The 12,182-nt window shown below is 42.9% G+C and overlaps 1 protein-coding gene and 1 long non-coding RNA gene across 3 annotated transcripts in view; one reads left to right on the top strand and one right to left on the bottom strand.

Annotated features, from left to right (window-relative positions):
* Positions 1–1,268: 1,268 nt before the first annotated feature.
* On the bottom strand, positions 1,269–5,923 carry LOC139600403 (uncharacterized). Its single transcript, XR_011682514.1, has 2 exons — positions 4,771–5,923; positions 1,269–2,290 (listed from the first exon to the last, which is right to left on the bottom strand). It is a non-coding gene; the product is annotated as an uncharacterized lncRNA (long non-coding RNA).
* Positions 5,834–12,182, top strand: part of EFNA5 (ephrin A5) — a 206,921-nt gene continuing 200,572 nt past the window's right edge. The window contains exons 1-2 of one of the 2 annotated variants that reach the window (XM_071448565.1): positions 5,834–5,971; positions 6,523–7,833. In XM_071448565.1, coding sequence (XP_071304666.1) covers positions 7,709–7,833 — 125 coding nt within the window. In that variant the 5' untranslated portion in view covers positions 5,834–5,971; positions 6,523–7,708. Of the gene's footprint in view, positions 5,972–6,253; positions 6,426–6,522; positions 7,834–12,182 lie in introns of those variants that run through there. The other variant, XM_071448566.1, reaches the window with a different exon arrangement.

Here is a 12,182-nt window from a genome sequence, read left to right on the forward strand (position 1 = left end):
AAGAATAATGGTTGCAGTTGCACAAACTTAAATTGAAAATTATCCTGAAAGTTGATTAAATTCTGAAAATTATTAAAGAGTATCTTGTCAATTTTTTTATTCTTGTAAAGTGTGCTATTAATAATAAAAATTAATAATCACGTTTACTGCATAGGGGTTTATGGCAATCAAGTACAGAATTTCCATCATGTTTCCAGGTGATAACCTGCCTTGATTTTCTAACTTGTTTTCTTTCACTTATTTGGACACAGACAAAAAAATACCCTAGCTGTCTATCCTGTGCAACAAGTCTTAAACCAGCAACAAACAAAAGACAGCATGCCCATAAGCAAGATCAGTGATTTTTCCATTAGTCAATGCATCACTACAAAACCAAAAACCACATATATCTGCAAGCACCTGTTTCTGGTCATATTATTGTGAATTCAGTGTTTGGTTTTACATGCATGTAAGCCTTTTTTAGTCTTCTGAGGGTTTTGTTTTGTTTGTCTGTTATCTTTTAAATCTCCTTCTGTCTGTTTTGCAAAGACTGCTTGAAAAGAGAGTTTCTAAACAAACACTGATGTTCTAGACCACCATATGCAATTACTCAGTGCAGAGAAAGAATCCTGAAAGGGTAACTTTCATCATAAGGAGTCTGGAAAAATGCAGTCTCAGCATGTGCATTTGAACAGCAAGCAACACAAATTATCATTTAAGAGTATCCCAAGGTCAAACAGGATTAATATTTACCTTAGCTGGTTTGAGTCCTGCCCTGTCATCATAGGAGATGCATGGATGCTGAAATGAGAGCCTGCTCATGTAACATAATCTGCATAACCTATCTGCTCAATACAGAGCTTTTTGGATGACTAAACAGCAATCTTTGCAATAACTACATTAATACTGTAGTTGCTTGTTGGTTTTTTTTCCACATTATACTTTATTTTTACAGTACAGTACTTAATCTTTCTATCTCCTACAAGCTTTAAATACTTGCTTCTACAGTGCTAATACCAAAATTGGAGGTTTTGCAAGATCCTAGCGCTGTAATAAATTAAGATTGAGCAATTGCTTTCAAAAGTCTTTTAAAAAGATCTTAAAATTAATGTCTTTAGGAATTAAAGTGGATGGGAAAAGGAAAATGCTATATTTATCCTAGGGCCATGGATTCTCTTGCTTCAACTTTATTGATGAGATATTTCAGTTATTCTTATTGAATCAATATTAATGACAAATCAGTGCAATGAGCTTTACATTTTGTAAAGACAGACGCTCTACACAGGCTCTTGAGTGGGTAGAAACAAATGCTTTTATTTGGCATTTCAAACTGACAGTATTAAAATATTTTAACTTCACAAAGGCATAAATTTTGAGCTCTTTAAAGTGTCAACAAAAAAATTCCTCATAATTAGATATTTAGCAAACATGAGCAAAAGTATTTATGAAGACAAACAAACACAAACCTGAATGGCAACACACTATATCTTAGTTATTACTGACATATATGGAGGGGACATTGCATTTAACTTTAGTACTTCTGTGTCTAGGAATAGATTAATAACCTGCTTCCATCTATGTTTTTGAAAATCTTTTGCCTTGTAATTTTCTCCCTTGTAAGCTTTGGGGATGAAAAAAATAATGAAATAGCTATATGAAGGTAGGAAATATTCTGGCTCCTTCTCAAAGTTTTCCTTAATGTATTAAACTTTGCAAATTTTCAGACTCACATTCAAAGTTATGTGCTGAAGAGATCTTGCCCAATTTGTGAGCTAAAGATCTTTTGACTGCTCAGCCAGACACACAAGATCTGAGCTGAGAAACTAAAATGGAAGCAAAGTTGATAACTAGATTTTCATTAAAAACAACAGCAAACTCTTAAGAACCATATGCAAAAAGGAATATGCATGATTTCTGGACAAAATAGCATTCCTGAAAATATCTTGGAAAGATACCCCTTTTAAAGTTATCTAAAATTCAATTACTGTACTTTGTGCCATGGCATTTTCTTTTATTTTTATACAAGGGTCTTGAACTAGCTTCTTTGAACATCCAAACCCATGAAGTTATTGAGCCTCGGTACATTACTCAGTAGAGTAAACATATAATCTATCCCTGGTTAGTGGACTGGAAAATGAGGGTTAGGGGAGCAAGGGAGTTGCCAGACAGCGTAATACAAAGAATATTGAGAATCTTAATTTAATTCCTCTATTCTAGCAAGCTGAAAATACTCACATGCACCAGTAAACACTGGTTCAGTTTTGTCTGAAACCACATCCTTATATTCTTTTCATAAGATTATTTCTTCTTCCTATGAGGAAACAAAAGAAGGACAAAAGAAATAGGGAGTACATACACAAAGTCTCTCACAGCTAAATGTGTCTGAGATGAAAAAATATTTTTAAGTTAGAGAAATCACCTAGAAAGAAAGCTCTTATCCTGTTAAGAATATTTGCAATCAAATTAGGAACACACTTCTCTATAAAGAATTAATTAATTCTCTCCCACAGTATTGTTTATATCTATGGTACCTAACTCTTCTCATATGGAAATTAGTCCAAGGTTTTATTCAGAATTATTCTTTTACAGCTTACAGTATCAGGGATTACTGTAAAAGATGAGAGAATTTGTGATGATTAACCATTCTGTTCAATTTGCAAAACTTGAAGCTGAGATTGCTTCTAAATAATTTTTTGTCAACATGTTTATGCAATCAGAGAGTGATTAAAAAGATAAGAAAAGCATGATTCTTTCAGGTCCTGAAAAGTACAGGTCCAGGGTTACCGCCGATAAACAAATATGCGAAATTTTATCCAGCCTTTTAACAAAATATTGCAGATGATTTAAATACAGACCAACCATAGGAAAATATATATATTTTTGCCTGGTTATGTTTAATAAAATTTTGCTGAAATGTTAACATATGATTTTAAAATGCACATTTCCACAAAATTTAGGGGGAAAAAAAGAGTTTTAAGATGCAGCTATATATTTCACTAATTTGCAGTATGCATCCATTTTTCCAGAATGGGCTTTCCTTAATTCTCTGGGTTTTATCAAAAGGAAAAAGCCCATGATATTTGCCTGTTGAATATCTTTAAAGTCACTGGAGTTAATGTCAGAAAAAAGGTGGATTGGGTCCTACCAGTTAGTGTTACTTCTGAAGCACTGCTCAAATTTATAGAAGATAAAAATCACTCATACAAACTATAGGAACAATGCAGAGATATACTTGCTATTTTCTGTTTTATGAGTGACAAAGTATCCCTGAATGGCAAAGACAAGTACTTAAATTATATTTCAACAACTCTACCAACAACTCTACCTACATTGTCCAGAAATTCTTGATATCTTGAACAGATAAAAATGATTTATGGTTACAACGATAAAAATAATGTGCATTGTTAATGGCAATCAGCAAAGAAAGAAAATATTCAGACACATCACTTTTCCCTCAGTCTTAGGCTATGCTTAATTTAATTATTTTGCACTATGTGATCAATTAATGTAGTGACTGCAGCACAGCACATCAACCCTCAGGAACTCTGTGCAGCCACCGAGGAAGTACAGGCTCTGCAGTGGATGGTAAATGTTCCTTTGTGCTGAAGGTCCAGGGGCAGCTTGTCAGAGGCAGTTCCAAACACTCACTGTGCACAGATACGAGTCTTTCTAAACCCTGTATTCAAAACAGTTTCACTGATGCTGAATCACTTGTTAACAGTCTTTACCTTTCTGCCTAATGAACACTAATGCCAGGCGCCATTGGTACACAGAAGCATTTTACAACTGTGCTATCAATAATTGTGTAATCATGTAATCATGAAAATGGGGAATGGGCTAGAAGCTGGCAAGTTCCTGGGTATTTGAGCATATTTGATCAGTTCTGTGAAGTGGTTATTTAAAAAATATTCTCACATTCTCTTTTTTAAACTGCTATTTAGCTGTACTTGTGGAATTAATTTACATCTTCAGTCCAAAGGATTTATGTCTCTGTATTGTTCATAAACTACTAAGATGCAGTCACCTACAGCTTGCTTGCAAAGTAAAGCAGGGGAAAAAGATATACTCCTGCTACTGCTAGTATTTTTTGGATTTTTTCCTGTTATTAATAGTTTACCTTCTTTTCACAGCTTTGTATGTGTTAAAAAAAAAAACAAAAACAAACCCAATCATTGCAGTCCTGGAAGGACATTTATATTCTAGATTAAGGTCTGACTCTGCTATTAAAATGCATTTTAAGTTGTACAAACTGACCCCTCGCTCTTTCCCTGTGATACTTCTCACAAGGAGAACAAAGGGGAAAAAAATATTGAGCTTTTCTTACAAATGTGGCTGAGGAGATTCTTCAGGGAAAAGGAAAGTGCTATTTATTCTGCTTCCTACAAGGGCAGTGATTTCCACTTGTCTATCTGTGCTGGAGAAAAAAAGACTAAGGAAATATCGGATGTGCTTATGCCTATTAAAAGAACTTATTTCAAAGATGGCAAAAAATTGGAATTGCTGAGATTCTTATAATGAAAAGGAATGTAGAGAGTTTGAGCTTATGGTGCCTGCTATACCTGGGTCATTTACTTGCCTGATGTACTTTGTACGCTACGAACACTAATCTACAGATGTCAACACACTGTAAACAAGGCTGGAGGAAGACCATGGGGAGACAAGTTTTTAAGCTTTTAATAGTAAAGCTTTGAAAACTGTAAAATACTTCGATAAAAAACAAAACAAACAAACGAACAAACAACCCCCACCCCCAAAACTAAAAAAATACCCCAAAAATTTTTAAAAACCAACCCAAGGGGTTTGATTGTTTCTCTTTAACTCCAGCCCATGCTCCGTCGCTTCAGTGAATTCCGAGCGGAGAGCGAAGAGCAGGAATCGCGGGCAGTTTGGAGGCTGCGATCGGTGAAGATTAACCCGCAGTGTCCTTCTTCACGCTGAGGAAAACCACAGCGCGCTGAGCAGCCCAAGGAGCAGCGGCGCGGCAGAGCCGAGCCCCGCGCAGGATGCGGCCGCCGCTCGGCCCGCGCTGCGCCGCCGCGCCGCTGGGGGGAGTCGGGGCGCTTCCGAACGGGCCGCGCCGGCGGCGGGAGCGGCCCGGGCCCGGCACGGCACGGGAAGGGACGGGACGGGACGGACGCGGCGCTGGCCGCCGTCACCTCAGCCACGCCGGCGGGCGAGAGCTACGGGAGGAGGCTCCGCTCCCAGCCCGCTCGCGGGGGCCGCTCACCTGCCCGCTCCGCTCCCTCCCCGCACCCGCGGGCTTTTGGCGGCAGAACGCCGGCCCGGCGCCCATCATGCCCCGCCGCCGGTGTCGGGGTGTTGGCGGCGGCGAGTGGCGGAGCGGAGCCCCCTCCGCGGCTGCGGAAGGTCCGCCCGGGCCCCGCCGGGTCCCGCTGTGCCGCGCTGTGCGGGGCCGGCGCTGCCGCGCGTCGCCCGGGGCGTGGGTGCCGAGCCCCGCCGCGGGGGAACGCGGGGAAGGAGTTTGCTGCTTCGATGGAATTTATCGGCACACTGTTTTTCGTGGCAGGCGGAAACTCGTCCACACGCGGGTTCCGCGCAATGCCTGTCGCAGCATCCGGCAACGAAATGGTTACCTTTAGCAGTAAGGCTGCACAGGAACCACTCCGAGTTCTTAGTAATTCAATTAGTCAGGTTTCCAGAAGGTGGGGTTGGGTATTTTTTTGGCATGGAGGAGGAGAAGCCCGGGACGACGCCTCCCTTCTCGTGTTGCAAGCCAATCAGCTCGAGGTGTAAAAAAAAAAAAAAAAAAAGAAAAAAAAAAAAAGAAAAAAAATAAGGAATCTGTAAGCAAACAGCAGGCTATGTCCTGACTGGCTGCGGCGGCAAATCCCCCCCTTTCCAAAGTAAACTGCATGTAAAAATCCCACATGATCAAGCAGCATCGCCCGTGTTTCGAGCTGGCTGCTTGCACCTCCTCCTCGTCTTCATCCCTCACGCACACCGGCGCCGGATCGGACCCTCGCGTGTGCATGTATGTATGGGTGCTCTGTGTGTGTGTGTGTGTGTGTGTGTGTGTGTGTGTGCGTGTGTGTGCGTGTGTGTGTGTGTGCGTACCTCGCTATACCGCGTATACATCTCTGCGGCTGCCTGTCGCACACACGCATGCACAGAGGCAGCTCAGCACGCCAGGCTCCTAGCTTTTCCAGGTTGCTGATGTCGGATTTACACGCAGTGAAGGAACCGGTCATTGCAAAAGGGGGCGTGACTGTTTAAAGATTTTTTTCCTCCCATAAAGCATTTTTTTTTCAAAACTGACTTTTGCCCCTCCAATCCTCGTCGCTCTTTACGATCCCTCCCTGCCTGCCGCTGCATTCAAGTTTATTTATTTGCCTGCTGGCGTGGTATATTTTTCCTTGCTGCTCTTGCTGCTGCTTCAGAGGGAAAAGGGGAGCAGCTTTTGGGCAAGACCGAGAAGATCTGGGGTGGTTGGTTTTTTCGATCTCCCTGTGTAGTCATCGGAGGGGTGGATTCTTTTACTCTCACCTCCTCCCTGACCCTTCAAACTGTTTTGTTCTTCCGCAGAAGTTGATGTGCACGGGACTGGACCCTGCTTTATCTCAGAGAGGCTCCGGGAGGCTGAATCAGGAGATTTCTGCACCTCGCCGTATCACTCCATTCGTTTCCCGAGCAGGAGAGGCCAGCCAAGACCAGCATCATCAGAGGAGTTTGCAGGCTTGATTTTGCACTTCTCCGAGACCGAGATTTTGCTTTTCTCCACGCCCTCTCATAAAACAATTTTTTTTTTTTACTTTCATCTCCTTGGCTTCCACGCCGCTATATTTCTTGGATTGGCCGTTCTTTTTTTTTCCTGCCCCCCGCCTTTTTTTTTTTTTTTTTTTTTTTTTTCCTTTGCTGTTGCTCAGTCCTTGGTGCATCCACCGCCCAGGAACAGGAAGGACAAGAAAACCACTCCACAAAGTCTCCTTCAAGACACTCCGTGCTGCAGAACAGGCTTCTCAACTCCATCAGCGCAGCAAGCAAACTCCTCAGGGCTTTTGCTTCTTTCCCCCTCTTCCCCTCCCCCCCTCCCTTTTTCCCCCCCCTGTTTTTGTTTGTTGCTCATTTGAGGGGAGCGGAGGGACAGAAAGGAAGACACAAACTTTGTGCTTTGACATTTGCGGGTACTTCTCCTCCCGCTACCAGCCGGCAGCCTTTAATATATTGCCCGGACCGGACCCCCCGTGGACTTCCAGGGGAAAGATCTCCTTCTCCTGCTCCTCCCCGCTTTTCTCCCTCGTCTCCCGCTCGTTCGCTTCTTCCATCCCCGTGCACTCCGGCCGTCAGCGCGTCTGGGGCCGCTCGCAGGGGGCGGAGGAATCGCTGCTCTCGCCCGCCCGCCGCGCCGGCGGGCCGGTGTATGTCGCGCCGTGGGCTCCGTGCGGAACTCCCGGTGAATGAGAACCGCTCGCCGCTTGCCGCCGCCACCCGTCTCGGCCCCCACCACCCCTTGCCGGGGTGAGGCTTCCTGAGGGGCCGCGGATCGCCCTCCCCGCCTGCTGCTCGTCTGCGGCTAAGCGCCCTCCGCTCGTTGCGGCGCGGCGCCCACCGCCTCTGCGCTTCGCTTTTTATTCATTCACCCCAGAGCTCCCGCGCCCCGGCTCGGTTCCTCCTGCCTTCTTCCCCGTTCCTATTTTTCTTTTTTTTTCCCTTTTTCCCTTTTCTTTATTTTTCCCCGCATCCCGCCTCGCCGCGCCACCGGCCGGGCGCGATGCCGCACGTGGAGATGCTGCTGCTGGCGACCGCGGCGCTGTGGGTGTGCGTGCGCGGGCAGGAGCCCGGCGCCAAGGCGGTGGCCGACCGCTACGCCGTGTACTGGAACAGCTCCAACCCCAGGTACGCGGGGCGGCCGCGGGCGCGCACCGGGCAGGGGATCGGCGGGCGGGCGCGCAGCGGCGCTCCGGCGCCGGAGACCTATGTCGAGAGACCGGCTGCGAGAAAGAGACGAAAACTTTTCTTTTAGGGAGGTTCAGGGCTGCAGCCAGCGATGAATGCGGGCGGGTGGCGGGGCTGATTTTCTCCTCTCCTCTATCCCTTCCCTTCAAGGCTTCACCGGGATCGGCCGCCGCCGGCCCGCAGGAGCCGGATGGATGCGCCCCCGGCGGGGGACATGGGCGCCCCTCGCCGCGGGGCAGCCCTGTCTGCTGCCAACCCTGCTCCGGGAGCGCGGGAGTGATGAGGGGCGCAGGTAGCGGTCCCCCGGTGGTGCCCCGAAGGGTTCCTTTGGCAGGCGTGGTGGCCGCCGGTAGCAGGGAGCCGGCCCCGGGCAGGGCTCTGCGCCCTCGGCAAGACCTGCACGGCACCCGGGTGAGGTGGTTGTCAGGGACGGCTTTGCCCGGCCGTGCCCTGCGCTGCCCTCCCGGCGGGGCCTCTCCCGGGCGGGCTGGAGGTGAGGAAGCGAGGTAGGTACGCCCTCCCGAGCCGGGGTCTGCCGGTACCGCCGGACACAGGACGGCGCATTGTCGGGGTCCCCGCAGTCGGGGCCGAGTGGTGCTGGCGCAGTCGCCCTGCTCTCCTGGCACCGGAGGGTTCCTAGCACCAGGCTCTGAGTGCAGTTCAGCAATGGAAAGGGAGGTTTCATTTAGTTGTATTTTTTTTTTCCTGGAGGTTTCCTTCATGTTTAGCATCAGAAAATTTCAGTCTTCTTCCAAATGGTATCCATGTATTTAGGTAAAAAGTCATCTGGGTGTTAAATATTTTTGCCTTGTCAAAGTGCCCGTGGCAGGCTTACCTTTTGGTTTTTTTTTTTTTGTTTGTTTGTTTTTGTTTTTGTTTTTTGGTAAACCTGTCAGGCTAGTCTAAGTAAATTTGTGGACGTTTTATCTTACGTTATCTCTTTTTTATGCTTCTGATACTGCTGTTTGGCTTGAGATTAGCACATTGATTTTTGTCACAGGTCATGTTTTTTAATAGATCTCTGTTGCCTGCAGAAAACTCCACTGCTCGGTATTCCAGAGTAGATTTAAAATAGGTGATGCAAAAGTTAACGAGCAGAATTTTCAAGTGCCCAGGGTTAGCTAGTCTGTCCAGCACTTTATTACTGTGCTCCTGATCTCAGTGTCTCAGCAATAAATAATTGACCCAAAAACTTGAAACAATCATGTTTGGGTATGATGAACATCTGTGACTTGAAATGCCTCTCTCTACATTTTCCTCTTTCTACATGTGTTGCTTGAAAAAAACTGCTCAGAGTAAATAAGATGAAAAGTTGCACCTCACATAATCCATCAGAGAACATATGTTCCCAAAAATTACTTGCCTCTCAAAATCAGAATTTTTATTTCTGTTGTTATGCAAAATGAAATGTAACTGCTAGGGAAAAAAAAAAGAAGTTATATGCTCAAGTCCCACTGGGTGAAAGGAGGATCATTGAGAGAAATAGGTGTGACTAAATGCATACATTGCTAGCATAACAGTTAAAACACTTCAAAAATAGCCTTAGATTCAAGATTTTTCATTTCTGTTGTCTTATGTGTGATGATCTTAACTGTGCGTAGGTGAAGATAGTTGAAGGTACAAACAAATGCTTACCTAGTCGATGGGCATTGCACTGAATTATATTTACAAGGATTCAAGTAAATTAAATCATATATTAATACTATACTATTCTTATTAATCCAACATCAAACATCAGCACACTGCAAAGAAAACTTAGTTTTGTTATTCTTCCAAACAGTAGAGGAAGAGTTAAATTTAAGATGTTTCTAAATCTTCTGCTTTAAAACCAAACATTTCTTGTCTTAGAATACTGCCCTCTCACAATGGATGTATCTATTTGGACATGCCATGTGTATTTGTGAGTTAAAATAAGAGTAAGAGCAGGGTGCAGATGCAACTCTCCTTTGTTTTATACAGCATGCCAGTTTGTGTGTGCTTACTAAGTAACACGAGCATTACAGAAAAACAGGCAAACACCTGAATGGTAGGTGGGAGAGACCCAAAGAAAAGAAAGCACTTCTCTTTTGAATTTGTTTCATCAGAACCTGAGCTGGAGACAAAATTGTCTTTGGATATCAAAATATTTAGAGCATTTAACAATGTTGCAGGAATAACTTTGCAGTGATTTATCTTCATCTAGAGGCAGACTCAGGAGATGAATGCATGTAGAATAAGTAGAGATGCTTACTTGGTGATAGCTATTTGAAATTAGAGGACAAAATATACTGTAATTCTATAAACACAAATAGTAACATTGTGATTTAGCTTAGTTCTTTATCGTATTTATTCATAATTAACTAGCTGCCATAGAACTAATTAATTTCTTTAAAACATTGAAATATTGATCATCTTAATAATGATTAAGGGACTCTAAATTAAGATTAAATTAAAACTTTGAAGAATTTGATAATGATTGTCCTTCTCTCAGATTTGATGGTTTAATTTTTATTAGTATTAGACGACAGCAACTTGCTGAAATATGTAAAAATTTTATTCTCAGTGAAAGAGACATTAGCAAATTGTTGAATGACCCAGCTGATAAATGCTCCTAGTGTGAACAATGTTTGGTAAATAAAAAATCGTGTGAGTCTATTAGAAAAATTCATATTACCTTGCTTGGTTAGTTGTCAAAGTTCTGCTAGAACAATTAGAAAGTGTATGGTCATTATTGTCTGCATGTATGAGTAACAAAGTTTTTTATTTTTACAAAGTCAAAGTCAGTTTTTGGAAATGTTTAAAGTGCCTTACTTTTCTTTCATATTTAATTATCAGCATGCACCTTCTATAAATGCTGTAGTCCAGTTCCTGGTGAAAATATGCTTAGGTATTAAAATTTTGAGGTATAAATAAAATAACTTTTTTTTTGTCTTTTTTTTTCTTTTTCCTTTTTTTTTTGATTGGAAATGAATCCTCAAGTAAACTCAAAAATGTGATTTTTTTTTCTTTGTTTATTTATGTAGGCTTAGAATTACACGAACACAAATTCTATCTGTCACCTTAAAGTGCATTAGTCTTTCAGCACTCTTTGCATGTATGTTTTCTCATGTGGGACTGCAAACTATTATCATCAGGGAATATTATTCTCAATATAATGCTCAGTTTTGTAATGGAGCATATTAATTTAATCTTGATTGGTAGTGTCCTTTTAATTAGAATTCAGACCGAATGTAGTGTACCAGGGCCAAAATTTGAAGCGGTCTACCTGCGTCATGCCTGCAACTGTTTGTAATCTTGTCGCAGTTCAAGCTGAACTACTTGTTTTAATTGTTGCTACATTTTTTTGCTTGCCAGGACTATGATTTAAGATTGTGGCTTCTATTTAGATATTTCCATGTAAGTTGTTTCAATGTCAGGTTATGTAGCTTCATAAATTGTTAGTTCGTTTCATGGTGGTTAAAAATACTTGAATTGCAGGTCTAGTTTCTGGTCTTACATAGAGGCCATAGCTTCTAGTCTCACAAAAGCAAATATTTTTTATTAGGAGTATTACTGGATTTGGCTGCATTTTATACAAGAAAATTGTCCACCAAACCCATAGAACAATTATTATAAAGACATAGGATGCTGATATATTTTCTCTTTGTGTATTTATGTGGATAAAATCAGGAAATCAGATGGTAAATAGAGAATTTAGGTATTGAAAAGTAATTTTAACTTCAGTTAGTGATTGCACATAATTAAATGGGATACCACAATTTGGTCAGTAACTAGAGGTTTTTTTTTTAAGATACATATTTGGGGGAAAATGAGTGGATACTTCTGAAAATTCTATGCATAGACCAGAATTTCACAACCTGGATTTCTCAGCCTATGTGGACTTTGTAGCTGAGTGTTTAGGAACTGTTTCAGAAAAGCATCTTACTTCTTTGAACTCAATCCTTACACACCTAAGTTCTGCTGCAGTTGTGTGGGTGGATAGATGTGTGCTTAAGTGCCTTCCTGGGCCAGCCAAATTCACAGATTTAGTTTTGAGAAGCTCTGGATGTGGCAGCTCACACACACCTGGCACTTCTTGGAGCACACTCATGGGCTGGATGGATGTCTGAGCGTTTTGCCATCTGTTACGTGTTTGTGGATTTCACCATAGCATGTTAGTTGTATGTGCTGAGGTCATGTGGCTGGTTTTTTGCTTGGTTTGTCTTTTTTTGTTGTTTTCTGTATAGATACAGTTCTGCCTATGTACAGAGTTGAGGGAAGGCATGCAGAAATGGCTGGAACAGGAAGAAAGCAGTTAAACACATGTTGAG

The sequence above is a fragment of the Agelaius tricolor genome, unplaced genomic scaffold, assembly GCF_023055355.1.
Source record: "Agelaius tricolor isolate 1412-34295 unplaced genomic scaffold, bAgeTri1.0.p SCAF_27, whole genome shotgun sequence".
NCBI classification, from domain to species: Eukaryota; Metazoa; Chordata; class Aves; order Passeriformes; family Icteridae; genus Agelaius; species Agelaius tricolor.